General features: G+C 34.9%; 2 protein-coding genes across 4 annotated transcripts; one reads left to right on the top strand and one right to left on the bottom strand.

The window, feature by feature from the left end:
- Positions 1-1,433: 1,433 nt before the first annotated feature.
- LOC110929740 (double-strand break repair protein MRE11) lies at positions 1,434-8,517 on the top strand. Its single transcript, XM_022172927.1, has 23 exons — positions 1,434-1,621; positions 1,983-2,026; positions 2,475-2,610; positions 2,704-2,861; positions 2,995-3,085; positions 3,189-3,308; positions 3,382-3,450; positions 3,552-3,643; positions 4,493-4,595; positions 4,693-4,800; positions 4,886-4,948; positions 5,466-5,537; positions 5,631-5,708; positions 5,776-5,838; positions 5,913-5,973; positions 6,098-6,180; positions 6,268-6,381; positions 6,478-6,555; positions 6,647-6,715; positions 6,816-7,060; positions 7,686-7,806; positions 7,894-8,094; positions 8,269-8,517. The coding sequence occupies exons 1-23, from the start codon at positions 1,442-1,444 to the stop codon at positions 8,299-8,301; spliced, it is 2,382 nt and encodes a 793-aa protein (XP_022028619.1). The 5' UTR covers positions 1,434-1,441; the 3' UTR covers positions 8,302-8,517.
- Positions 8,518-9,481: 964 nt separating this feature from the next.
- On the bottom strand, positions 9,482-11,835 carry LOC110929739. Of its 3 annotated transcripts, XM_022172926.2 has the most exons (7): positions 11,657-11,835; positions 11,170-11,249; positions 11,033-11,062; positions 10,201-10,936; positions 10,008-10,099; positions 9,830-9,977; positions 9,482-9,752 (listed from the first exon to the last, which is right to left on the bottom strand). In XM_022172926.2, the coding sequence occupies exons 1-7, from the start codon at positions 11,732-11,734 to the stop codon at positions 9,684-9,686; spliced, it is 1,233 nt and encodes a 410-aa protein (XP_022028618.1). In that variant the 5' UTR covers positions 11,735-11,835; the 3' UTR covers positions 9,482-9,683. The 3 variants fall into 3 exon arrangements, with proteins under 3 accessions (XP_022028618.1, XP_022028616.1, XP_022028617.1); XM_022172924.2 differs by having other exon boundaries at positions 9,830-10,099; XM_022172925.2 differs by having other exon boundaries at positions 9,830-10,099; positions 11,188-11,249.
- Positions 11,836-12,528: the final 693 nt, after the last annotated feature.

Raw genomic sequence — 12,528 nt, 5'->3', positions numbered from 1 at the left:
GTATACTATGTATTAGTTTATGATATCCAAATGAAAAGACTCAACTTTATGATGTTTAAAATGTACATCTGTATATATATTATGTATTACCACCATAAAAGAGAAAATGTATAGTTATTATTTGTTGCTGTAAATTATTATATACACATATTTTTCTTTTAATTTGACTAGTAACAACCTTTATCATGTCAAAACACCATGTTTAATTGGAGAGCTAGCTTAAGAGAAAACAATTAACTTTCCAAATCCATATGTTTATAAACTTCCATGGACGTTGCAATATCAACATATTTATAAACATCAAGATATTTCTAATGTTGGTTGATGTTTGCATCGCAGCCTCAATCATGAATATTGAAAAATCACATGATAACAGAAAATAAGACAGGGCGGTAGGTACAGAGCAAATTGTTTTATATAATTTTGGGGTGTTTTAAGTGATCGATTAAACAACAAGAAGTTCTTCCTTTAAATTAAGTCCGTACATATTAAATCCAGATAATCTATAGTTGTGTCACGTGTCATAAATCATAATTATGTGAGTTAATTTTTTTTTCGTTCATTTTATTTCGGCTCTTTGTATTTTATTACTTTATTTAAAAATTAAACAAAAAAACAATAGCAATAAAATATAATACATTAATTACTTGTTTTTAATCATATCTTACTCAATGTATCGTTTTAAAATTTCTAAATTATCATTACTTAACCTTGTAATATTTTCTTGTTCAATTCACATAACAAGTTCCTACACAGCTAACAATTAGGGATGTAAACAAACCGAACGTCTAGCGAACAGTTCGTAAACCATTCAGTGGAAAGTTCTATAATAAATAAACGGACATAAAAAAGAAATTCCGTTTGATTAGTTAAATGAACGAACACGCAAAGAGGTCTCGTTCATTCAATTATATTCGTGAATTTTCGATAAGGTATTCATGCTCGTTTGTTTATATTGTTCGTGAAAGAATTTTGTACATTTATTTGTTGTATCTAAACATTTTATTTTCTTTAATTTACTACTCTAACAATTAAAATAGGAAAACATATTCCCACTTTGTTTTTGTACCGTTTCCATTTCCTTCCTCATTATTCACATCAATGAATTCATCGACCTTCGTTTCACTATTAGGACTTTAAATTCCGACACTACCCCCTCCATCATCCATTTTTAGCATTCGCTGCCTTCGCCGATTTTATTTGTGTTCGTGAACACGTTCATTTCCTTAGTGAACGAACACGAACGAAAAAAAAATTTCGTTCAACAAGTGTTCATGAATCGTTCATTAACACATTATTTTTTAACAAACGAACATGAACAAGACGTCATTCATATTCATTCGGTTCGTTTACATCCCTACTAAGAATGATAACAAAAGATAATTGTAGTTTGTAAATTGAACTCCTCAAAAATGTCCAACATGAGTTGGGCCTAACTTTCATGAACGCTAATGGACCTTTTCGACTTTCAGCCCAAAAAGAAACAAAACATTTTGCCCGTGTGATTTCGAGTTTCGACGTAGAAGACTCGATCTGCCCTTCAAATTCCCGCCACTGTTCCGCCGGTGTTACCGGAACTCCACGGTACCTGAATTCATCTGGCGACCGATTTATCCTGCCGGTAAGTCAACTTCTTTCATCTTCATCATCACTATTTCTTTTGTTAAGTTTTACTTCATCTTCTTACAATTTTATATGGATTTTCACGGAAGATTTTCGGCCAAGGTGAATCCGTGTAGCTTTCGATTTTATGTTACTATCTTGTTCTTAATCGAGAGTTGACTAGAAGTATAGAGCAAGTCTACTTACTCGTATGTCATTGCTTGATTTTAGGTTTAATAACAATATAGCTGATTTAGGGTTTTAGCTCTTATGACTGATTATTAATTGTATAGAAATATGTGTTTTCTAATCTGTATGGACAAATTAGAGTTATGATTGCTTTTGTTTCGATTAACAGTTGGTTGTTTTTCTAATTGTAGGGTTTAACAAGGTCAAACTCTAGTGACATGGGTGATTCGTCAAGGTTAAGTTTGTTCTTTTAAGTTTTCTCATCTCTATATACTATTGTATAGGGTTGTAAACGAACTGAACATTCAGCGAACCGTTTGTGAGCAAGTTCAATTCCTTAATGAACGAAAACGAACAGAAATTTTCGTTTGATATGTGTTTATAAACAGTGAGCAAGTTTAATGCTAAACGAACGAACATGAACAAGGCTTTGTTTGGTTTGGTTAGGTTCGTTTACAGCTATTGTAAGAAGCTTTAGCTTGCAGTGTAGTATTTATTGTTGAACTTATTTCATAGTTCACTTTACAAGTAACTAATTAGAGAAAGTTTTAACTGTTTTAATTTTAAACCACCTAAAGTCTCACATATGTTTCTCATAAGCTTCCTTCCTATGTTGCGAAATTTTGTACCAATTATACAAATGTTCATACTATGCCGAACATGGATTATTGTGTATTAAATAGGGAGGATAATAGCAACACGGTTCGCATTCTTGTTGCCACTGATTGTCATTTGGGATATATGGAAAAAGACGAGATTCGTCGGCACGACTCATTTAAAGCATTTGAAGAAATTTGCTCCATTGCAGAGCAGAAAAATGTAAGAAGCAAGAAACTACAGTTGTTTCTATGTTACACCATATATTAGGTGATTTAACTGAACAAGAACTAATATTTAATCTGAATATATTAGGTGGACTTCGTACTACTTGGTGGTGATCTTTTTCATGAAAACAAGCCATCGAGGACGACATTAGTGAAAACGATAGAGATCCTACGTCGATATTGTCTTAACGATAAGCCAGTGCAATTCCAAGTTGTCAGTGATCAGACTATAAACTTTGCAAATGTGTAATGATCTATAATCTATTCCTACTAGCATTCTTTGTACTACAAAGCTATCTCTCCCCATGTGGTTGACTTGAGTTGACTATGGCATAGTCCTAGTTATATTGTTTATTTCTAAACGTCTCGATCGGAACAGGTTTGGTCATGTAAACTATGAAGATCCTCATTTCAACGTTGGTTTGCCAGTGTTCAGTATTCACGGAAATCATGATGACCCTGCTGGAGTGGTAATCCTTATAGTACATGACGCATCATTTTTTATGATAATATTACTTTTTAATGATAAAGTATTGGTGGGGCCATCCTTTTAAACTATTGTTTTGATTACAGGATAACCTTTCTGCAGTCGATATCCTTTCAGCATGCAATCTTGTAAACTATTTTGGAAAAATGGTTCTTGGAGGTTCTGGAGTCGGGCAGATCACTCTCTACCCGATTCTTGTAAAAAAGGTATTCAATAAATTCTTTTGTTAAGTTTATGGGAGTAAATTCACGTTACGTAATAATATTGTATGACTTACAGGGTTCAACTTCGGTTGCTCTGTACGGCCTTGGAAATATCAGAGATGAACGTCTGAATAGAATGTTTCAGGTTCCTATATCAGAACTACGCGTACTTTAATTTTACAACTGACTTCAACCATATTTGGTTTTTACTTTTTGTTTTTAAGTTTTATTTCTTTGAGAATGTAGACTCCACATGCTGTACAGTGGATGCGTCCTGAACCTCAAGAAGATTGTCAAGTGTCCGACTGGTTCAACATTCTAGTACTTCATCAGAACAGGTTATGAATGATATAACTAAGTGTACCATCGCTAAAACATGATGGATAAGTCAAACTGGAGATGCTTAAACACTTAAGTATAAAGTAATGGGTCCGTCAAACTGGTTGAAAATCATTTAAAATGTATTCAGACGCATAATTGAAAAACGGAAAACCCTTTTTAACTTGGTAAGATTAGATTATCATTTCAATAGTACAGTTTTTATATTTAATAAAATAATTATTTTAAGCTTTTAAAAAGTGTTTCAAGAAGCGTTTGTGGGTCGGCACAATCCAATGAAACTCACTTTGACCCGCACTAGAAAGTTACACGTTACCCAATTCGACTGACCCGCACTATGTATACGGAACATTGTTTGAGACACCATATCATAGTGTAACCATAGTTATTAAAGGCGTTAGGCGCACCCAAGGCGCATAGGCTTCGCCTGGGGCTTAGGCGCAAGGCGCAAAAAAGCGTGGGCCTGAGGAAAAAAAGCGCACAACAAAAAAAAATTAAAATATTTTTGTATAATGGAAAATTAATACTATTCTTCAAATAAAATATACTAAAGCCATTATATAACATTTAATATCGTCTATTTAATACCAAAAGTTATAAAATGCTAGTTTAATAGTGTATAAAAGTAGTTTTGTTAGATAAAAGTAGAAATCTAGCTGTAATCTTGCCGGAATTTTGAAAATTTGGCCGGAGTTTGCGCATGAACCATCACATGGAGAATTAAAGCGCAATTGCCTTGACTTAAGGCGCAATTGCCTCGCCTCGCTAGGAAATTGGGCCTAGGCGCAAGAGGCGATGGCTTTTAACAACTATGAGTGTAACAATACTGAAGTGTTTTTTATATGCAGAGTGAAGACAAATCCTAAGAATGCGATAAATGAGCATTTTCTACCTCGGTTTCTGGACTTTATAGTTTGGGGGCATGAACATGAATGTCTTGTTGATCCTCAGGTGAAATTAAAGTCATAACCTTTGTCGATTTAATGTATCCTATGCAAGTGTGACTTAGTTAACATGATTCATTCATTTTAATATTAATTCTTAATAGGAAGTTCCAGGTATGGGTTTCCACATCACTCAACCGGGCTCTTCTGTCGCAACATCACTTATCGATGGAGAATCAAAACCAAAGCATGTGCTTCTCGTAGAAATTAAGGTTGTTCCAACAAAACCAACTTAAAAAAGCTTTCATTTTTTTTTATTTTATTTGGATTCCAGTTGTTCAAAATCTTTGTATACAGGGAAATCAATATCGGCCAACCAAGATACCGCTACATTCTGTAAGGCCTTTTGAATATAAAGAGGTAGGTTAACATGATTCATTAATTAATCTAGAGTAAAATACCATTTTCCTCCCTGAGGTTTGAATAGTTTTGCGACTTTCGTCCAAAGGTTTTTTTATCCACATTTGGATCCAAAAGGTTTGAAATCTTGCCATTTTCATTCGGGTCGTTAACTCCATCCATGTTTCTCCGTTAAGTCAAGGGTAATTTCGTCTTTTTAGACATTTTTTTTGTAAAAATAAAAAAACACTATTAAGAAATAAAAATCCACCCCTGTGGACTTTCTAGTTATGACTTTCCTTATTAACATTAACTAATAGGTAAAAGGACGAAAATACCCCTGCTTTAACGTTAAAAAATGGATGGAGTTAACGAGTCGGATGAAAATGGCAAGATTTCAAACCTTTTGGATCCAGATGTGGAAAAGCAAACCTTTTGACAAAAGTCACAATACAGGTCAAACCTCAGGGACGAAAATTGCATTTTACTCGCACATATAGTATTAATCCTCTTCAACTGCTTAATGTTTGTGATGCAGGTGGTGTTAAAGGACGAACCTGACATTGACCCAAATGATCAAAACTCGATTCTTGAGCATTTGGACAATGAGGTGAGTAATTCTTGTTCATAAAGATTCTGCAATTTGTAATTTTGAATGGTGTTATGATGTATGAATTATGTTTCTGACTCTTAATTAATTTAGGTAAACAGTTTAATAGAAAAGTGTAGCCGAAGGGATGCTAGAAAGTCAGAGCCAATGCTTCCACTTATCCGTTTAAAGGTACTCCATTTTACTGGAAAAACTATAATAATAATGGGAATTAAGCATTTAATGAGCAAATTGTCAGGTTGATTATTCTGGATTCATGACCATTAATCCTCAAAGATTTGGTCAAAAATATGTGGGCAAGGTACTTTTTTATCATTCAGTGTAAAGTAAATTTGCACGCGGTTCAAGAAAAATGATGTTCTATAGAAATTGTAGGTTGCTAATCCCCAGGATATTCTTATCTTTTCAAAAGCTTCAAAGAGAGCTCAGGGTGACGGTTAGTAAAGTTACATACTATAGCTTCCTGCATTTTAATCTATATAATTATGGTTTAATTTTTGAGTTTGATTGATGACTTATAATTCTTACATGTTAATGGTCAAACTTCCTGTTGACTTTAGCAAAACTTAAGGACACGGAACGACTTCGACCAGAAGAACTGAATCAACAAAACATTGAAGCTTTAGTTGCTGAGAGTGAATTGGTATGCAGTCAAATCTCTGACTTCTTGTATATGTTATATATTTTTATTTTTATTATCATGTTGTCCTGATATGAACAATGCTTACAGAAAATGGAGATTCTTCCTGTGAACGATTTAGATGAAGCATTACAGAATTTTATCAACAAAGATGACAGGATGGCTTTTTATACTTGTTTGCAATACAACATTGAAGAAACCCGTGTAACGTTCCAACTTATTTTCCTAAACTTCTGGTTCATGCTACCAAAATTTATCTAAATGACTAAATAAACATATTTCTTTACTGTTTAAATGCAGAAAAGTATTTCTCGGGATCCAGAAAACATAAAAAGTGAAGTTGACGATATAATTGTCAAAGTCGAAAACTGCTTAGAGGCAAGAAGCCGAACTCTTACGGTCTTACTTTAAGTTGGTATTTAATAATTATGTTGACATCTTTTTTAATACAAAAATATAATATACGCAGGAGCGTGTGAAGGGAAGATCCAGATCCAAAGACGATCAACTATTTACATCTAGTTCTCAATCCATAGAGGTACTATATCCTAACTTCTTGATGTGTTTGTGCCTGTTTAGTTTCATTTTCAATTTTTTTATATAACTGCAAACCTTTTTTCGGCTATAAACTGATGCAGAATATGATAAATAAAGCTCCTGGGGGAATTGGGAGTGCGGTTTCTTTTAGTGATGATGAGGATACCACACAACTTTACGGGTCAAAGTCAACTGGCAGAGGTAAAAAAGGGTCATTACAACCGTTTAAATCTGCTCGCGATGTTTCTGCTCCTACAAGAAGAGGGGGGAGGGGGAGAGGTAGGGGATCTAATAGTTTAAAGCAGACAACTCTTGATGCAACTTTCATGTCCCGTCGCTCTGAGAGGTAATACTATATTATCATTATATTAACCGTGCTCTGCAGTGGGCAGTGGGTTCGAAATGTAGATTAAATAAGCAAATCACGAGAGTTAAAGTTGTTTGATGCTTTAGTTAAGGGGCTAACATGTCATTATTAAAGTTACGGGGCTAAACATGTCATTTTAAAGTTGAGGGGCTAAAATTGTTTTAGTTAAGTGGCTAAACATGTATGTAATTATTAAAGTTGAGGGGCTAAATATGTCATTATTAAAGTTAAGGGGCTAAATTTGTTTATTATTAAAGTTGAGGGGCTAAAGTGTTTTGATGTAGTTAAGGGACTAAACATGTAATTATTAAAGTTGAGGGGCTAAAGTTGTTTGATGTAGTTAAGGGGCTAAACATGTAATTATTAAAGTTGAGGGGCTAAAGTTGTTTGATGTAGTTAAGGGGCTAAACATGTAATTATTAAAGTTGAGGGGCTAAAGTTGTTTGATGTTATAGCAGATTTATCGTATCTATGATGGAACATGAATACACGATCCTTTTTTGCATACAACATAATTATTATTTATTTTTTGCTTTGTTATATCATAGAATTAAGTAAGATAGCAAATTATGCATATAACATGCTCAACTTTTTTCACTGCCAGATCAGCATCAGTTGCTGCATCAGCTTCAGTTCAAAGCATGGCAGCCGATGAAGAGAACTTAGATTCTGATTCAGATGATGAACCGGTTCAATATGGAATAAATGAGCTTCGTGACAGTTCGGTATGAATACTAACATTATTTTTGTATATCATAATTATTATGACGTTTTTGTTAATGTGAAATTATGATGCTTTGTTTGTTTTGAAGGATGATAATGAGAGCATGCAGCAAGGTAAGGGTAGAAAACGAGGTGCTACGAGGGGAAGAGGTAGGGGGTCCACTGCTGCTAAGAGGGGAAGAAAATCCGACAACACGTCATCCTCAATTCATCAAATGATGATGAGTAAAGATGACGATGACGACGACGATGATGATATGCCAAAGAGAACGAACAAGACTCAACCAAGGGTAAGTGATGTCTTTTTTAGCAGGTCTTTTTTTTTTTTTTCAGTTCTGGGTCGAAGAAATTGCTCATTTGCCACATTGTAATACTTCTCATGTTTCTTGTCATATAGTTGAAATAGTTCATGATTTAAATAGTTATTTGACTTATATTCTTAAATCTAACTGGTGTCTATGCAGGTGACAAGGAACTATGGTGCCTTAAGGAGGTAGCAAGCATAAGCAAGGGTTTGTCTTTTTGTATGTTTTCGATGTACAATCTAGTTCAGGTATTTCCATTTTGATATGTAGTGAACATGTCTAGCCAGTGTGTGTGAATTTGTAGCGGAAAAAGACGTGAACAATGTAAAGCTAAAGTTTGAGTTTGTTTTTGAAAGCTGTCTGCATTTAGACATGAAATGCTAATTTGCAGTGGATGCTTTGAATAAATGCTAAAATCATAGCATCCAAGGCTGCAAATTGACCATAATTTTTGACTAGCAACCATTTAAAAGAACTGGATTCAGTGAACTATGTAGATGCATGCGTCAAATTATAAAGGAATATTGGATTTTAATAATCCCCAACTATTTGTCGTTGGCCGCCAATAGTCCCAACTTTAAAAATAACTGCCAGTCCCAATTATTAACATATTGGCCTTCAATGGATCCTGACTAACAGAACTCTAACGCCGTTAGTCTCCGGTCGCGGGAAAAACGTTTTTTGCCGGAAAACTCATTTTGGCCAGAAAACTCAACATTTTTGTCCCAAACCTCTTTCTAACCTTATTACAGACCTTTAGTAACCTTTTTCTAGTAAAAACTCCAATTATTATAGTTGCCGGAAAACTCTTTTTTCGCCGGAAAACTCAACATTTTGGTCGGAAAACTCAACATTTTCATCCCAAATCTCTTTGTAACCTTAGATCGGACTTTTAGAAACCTTTTTCTGGCCAAAAACGGTTTTCCGGCGCCGGAGACTAACGGTTTTAGGATTCTGTTAGCCAGGGTCTATTGGTGGCCAATATGTCAATAGTTGGGACTGCCAGTGCTTATTTTTGAAGTTGGGACTGTTGGCGACCAATGGCGAACAGTTGAGATTATTAAAATCTAATATTCCAAATATTAAGGCAACCGTATTTTATCGCTCAAATAATTATTAAAATCCAATATTCCAAAGGTTAACCTTTTATGTTGAAACATAAAAATTCTCTACTTTTGATTGAGTGACATGGTTAGTGAAGATTATCGGAGTGAGTGATAAGGGATATGAGTAGTATCCGTTGTGCATAAATATTTCTCTTATGCTTTTAAATACTAATCCGGTAAAAATAAAGAGAACCAAGACGTAAAATGATGTCGAATTCAAGGTTTTTTAAAGTTTCATGGTCACCAAGTAGGCAAGATATACTAAATTGGCATATGTAAAATGTGAGTGAACAATAAATGGGATTAAGAATACTACCAAGTGAGAACAAAATTGTATCCCTCCCAACTACTATACTTTGGCACACATGTCAATTCAAGATCAAAATGTGAACATCACATCACCAAGAAACTCTTAACCCTGATATCAACCAAAAAAGACGTTGCACTATACACTTTTAACAAATTCTGCTACCGAAAGTAGACCTTTCTTGCCGGTTTGGCTGTATCCTTATCTCTGCTTATGTTGGCTGTCTTTTCCTGCAGCCAAAACACTCACTAAATTAACATAACACTATGTCTAACTTAGGATTGTTGTAAACTGATAATATGAATACCTTTAGACCAATCGGCTTTTTAGCTCCATTCTTCTGTGTCATACGTTCCTTAGAAGCTTTATGTACACGCCCAATGGGCTGAGCTTTGTTAACACTAGATTTGTCTTTCGGAGATGTAGCCATTGTTGCTGATGTTGTTTCTTTAATAATAGCCAGAGAAGCAGCACGCCTTCCAATACCTACTCTTTCGTTTTCTTTACCAATACTTCGATTTTGTTTATTAATGTTTCGTGGCATCAAAACCTTACCAACTGATGCGGTCTGTTGAACCTGCAAGATTGAAGTACTAGTTTACACCGCATTTACACACAACATAATCCCTATCTACCATACCAAAATATTTAAAGTTGATCATAAAACAAGTGTAGTACCTTTCCTTTGGTTGTTACTTTGGAAGCGAGCATATTACTTCCTCGTATATTAGATGAACGTCCGGCAGTTAAAGCAGGGGCCTTTAGAATTTTGAGTTTGTTTTGTGCATCTCCAAGACTGCATTTCTTAATTGAAGGGGGGCCCACACTTGAGTTACTTGAACCGCCTTCTGAGCACCTCTCACCATCAGCTATCACCACCCTCGCAGCTGGTCTTGTTGCACAACTTTTTCTAAGATTGATCTTCAGCGATGACAAAAGTTGACTACTTTGGCTTGACGTGTGGAAAGATACCTCAAAACACTTCTTTTCTTGGTGTCTACTGTGATCAGATGTCAGAGTGCTACTTGAACTGTTATCATCTTCTCGTTTTCCAATAGAAACCGAGCTTGATTTTGACGTAGCGTTGTCAGCAAGTTCGCTCGTATTATTTCCACCACTTGAACATGCTTTCACTCCCTGATTTTCTTTTGTTTTTCCAGTTTTGGAAATGGGCTTCATCTTGTTTTTCGATCCCATGCTTATAGAAGACCCTTTAGTTAACGTTTTGACCGGATGTTGCTTGTTGGGGATGGCTTTACCCTTTCTTTGTTCCCACTGTTTAATTTTGTAGTTTTTGCCTCTTGATTTTGAGACCGAGGCTGGGAGCTTTGGAGACGTTGGTTCTTGTATGTTTATCGAGTTTGCAGGACCGAAAACAGTAGAGATTAACTGGCGCGAAGAGCACTGATGGAACCTATAGATACAACACAAATATATAAATATTAACTCAAGATAACTGCACAGAAAACCAAAACTCAAAGCAAGAAGCAAGGAGTTCTTAGATGCTTACTCATGGCTTATGTTGAACCATGAGTCATCACTGCAACCAAAATAAAACGAATAACATTAAATTTAGCAAACAGAATATAATCAACGAAATTCTGCAGGCAATCTATATATCCTAGCGTAACAGGAAGATACAATAACTAAAGAAAAAGGAGATACGTCTCGTCATTGGTCGAATCACAAACGCTGAGATCCGCCCACATCGGCGCTTCAATTTCTTCCTGCACAACACCGGTTAAACAATGTTGAAACAGTTGTATGAACACATAATACCATTTACATAGCAGTTTAGAAGCAAGCAATTACTTCCACTGAACAAAAATCACTTTAACCTTTGTTTGACAGAACTAATAGTAGCAAGCAATTTCTTGTAAACATATAATGAATGATTCAACACAGTAGTCCAAGGAGTAACAAGTCATTTGATGCAATACTTTTAGATACAAATATCATAAACATAATCAGCTGAAAGATATACATAATCAAGATTAAGAAAAAAAAAAAAAAAACTAAAAAATCCGTAAAACTAAACTAAACTAAACCCTAGGAGGTGGATTTGTACAAATACTTGATTAAATTGAAGAAAAAAAATGATGAAATGAGGAACAGTAATGATAGGATGTGTTACCAGAAAGTTCCAATGATCTGAGTCATTGATGGCCGGAGAAGATGCCGCCGATTTACGTTTGGATTCCATAAACATCATCGATTACAAGTAAAACTGAATGATCAAGTTCTGAGAAAAATATTGATTCATGGTTGCGAGTTACTCTTTGGGGATCGGGATTCTGACTGCAACCGTCGATTACAATGCCGTTGTCATTTTGAATTCTGACTGATAAAGATGCATCACAACCCCTCAAACTATGGCTTAATTTCCTTTAAATCCCTCTATTATCTTTTATGCTTAACTAGAATTGATTCCCCGCGTTGTGGGGTCAGTTTTTTTAACGTGATTTGAATGTACTTATTTTTTTTTATTTTTTATTTTTTTGTAATTGCTTATTGATCAATATGTAGACAAATTGAAAACATTCATAAAATTAGCACAAAAATGTATTATATTTGACATGAATCATTTCTCAAAATATTTACGTCAAAAGTCAAAACATAGATTAACTAAAAACGTGCATAAAAATAAACACGAATACGTATGTTTAAAACCTTCCTTTTGCCTCTACAACATGCCATAAAAATAAACCCGAATACGTATGTTTAATAAAATTAATACAGTTATTATAAAACTATTCATAAATTCACCAGCATAAGACGGTGGGGTGTAGCGTCGAGGAAGGCATCGGGGAGGTGAGGTGGCAACCGATCTCTCCGATTATTTTTTCTTGTTGATGCTGCTGTTGTTGTTTGTTGATTGGAGGAAAATCAAAAGGGGATGAAGGGGAACTGTTTCCCTTGATGGAGATAAGGAGGGAGGTGGTGATATGGAGGTGAAGATGGTGATGTGGAGGTGAAAATCAAAAGGGGGTGAAGGGGAACCATTTC

Source organism: Helianthus annuus, chromosome 3, assembly GCF_002127325.2.
Source record: "Helianthus annuus cultivar XRQ/B chromosome 3, HanXRQr2.0-SUNRISE, whole genome shotgun sequence".
NCBI lineage: Eukaryota > Viridiplantae > Streptophyta > Magnoliopsida > Asterales > Asteraceae > Helianthus > Helianthus annuus.
Note: the sequence above shows the minus strand (reverse complement) of the source record. Positions and strands in the feature narration are given on the sequence as shown.